The 911-nt window shown below is 33.3% G+C and overlaps 1 protein-coding gene across 1 annotated transcript; it reads left to right on the top strand.

The window, feature by feature from the left end:
- Positions 1 to 122: 122 nt before the first annotated feature.
- On the top strand, positions 123 to 534 carry Tsp_12913 (hypothetical protein; the record flags this gene model as incomplete). Its single annotated transcript, XM_003370044.1, has 2 exons — positions 123 to 277; positions 346 to 534. Coding segments are annotated over 2 exons (344 nt in total), but the record flags the coding sequence as incomplete, so codon positions are not given.
- Positions 535 to 911: the final 377 nt, after the last annotated feature.

The following is a 911-nucleotide window of genomic DNA, read 5'->3' as shown; positions in this document are numbered from 1 at the left end:
AATCAGTATATGACTTCAACTTCTCAATATGAAATGTCATGATATTCTCCATTTCTAGGTGCTATTAAATTGACGAAAAATGCATGTGAAATGGAATTATATATATAAGTATATGTAATAAGAGTTCAAGCTCGTAATTAGCTTTAGCTGCAAAGCAAACAATGTCAAGCCCACATTTAAAAATCAGCATTTTAACGAGATGACGCATAAGAGTGATGAAATAATTGGCCAGACATCAACACAGCTTTTCACAGAATTCATAAAAAGAAGCATAAATGTAATTTATCATTCCATATAGGAGCAATTTATTTCGTACACATTTCATGCAGTAATTTATCTATGAAGGATTATATAATTTATTTTGTTGAACGCAATGAACATTCAGGTCGATGGGAGGAAAGCGGAGTCGTCATGCACAAGCAATACGGGCGCACCGTCGAACAGGGCGCCCGTCCAGTTTCGCGCGACGTAGCCCTTTTAACAACTTGTCGACAAAGTGCTGCTTCACGGAAACAGCTATCAAACTTGACGTAAGACGAGCTTGAATATCATGTACTGTAAATTTCGTAAATAAGTTCAAAAAAATATAAATAATAACAACAATCGTCGTTTGAACACTTGTTTCACTGATGCATCGTTGTTTCCCTGTTTTTATTACATTCGATCAGTCAGTCACAGCAGATGAATATTAATTACATCAAAATATGTGATGACTGTCAGAGAAAAAATAAAAAAATAAACAATCCAAGTTACTGTAGAAATGATTGGCTACGTTGTACGATTGATTTTCTTTTTTTTGTCCACTCAAAGCCAACTTTAAAAAAGTTTCATCAGAAAAGCAACAACGACGAAATGTAAAAAATAACTTTGTTTTTTAGTATTATAAGAGATAAAATTAGCATCAGAAATAA

This window comes from Trichinella spiralis (assembly GCF_000181795.1).
Source record: "Trichinella spiralis strain ISS 195 chromosome Unknown Scfld1288, whole genome shotgun sequence".
Lineage (NCBI taxonomy): Eukaryota > Metazoa > Nematoda > Enoplea > Trichinellida > Trichinellidae > Trichinella > Trichinella spiralis.
Note: the sequence above shows the minus strand (reverse complement) of the source record. Positions and strands in the feature narration are given on the sequence as shown.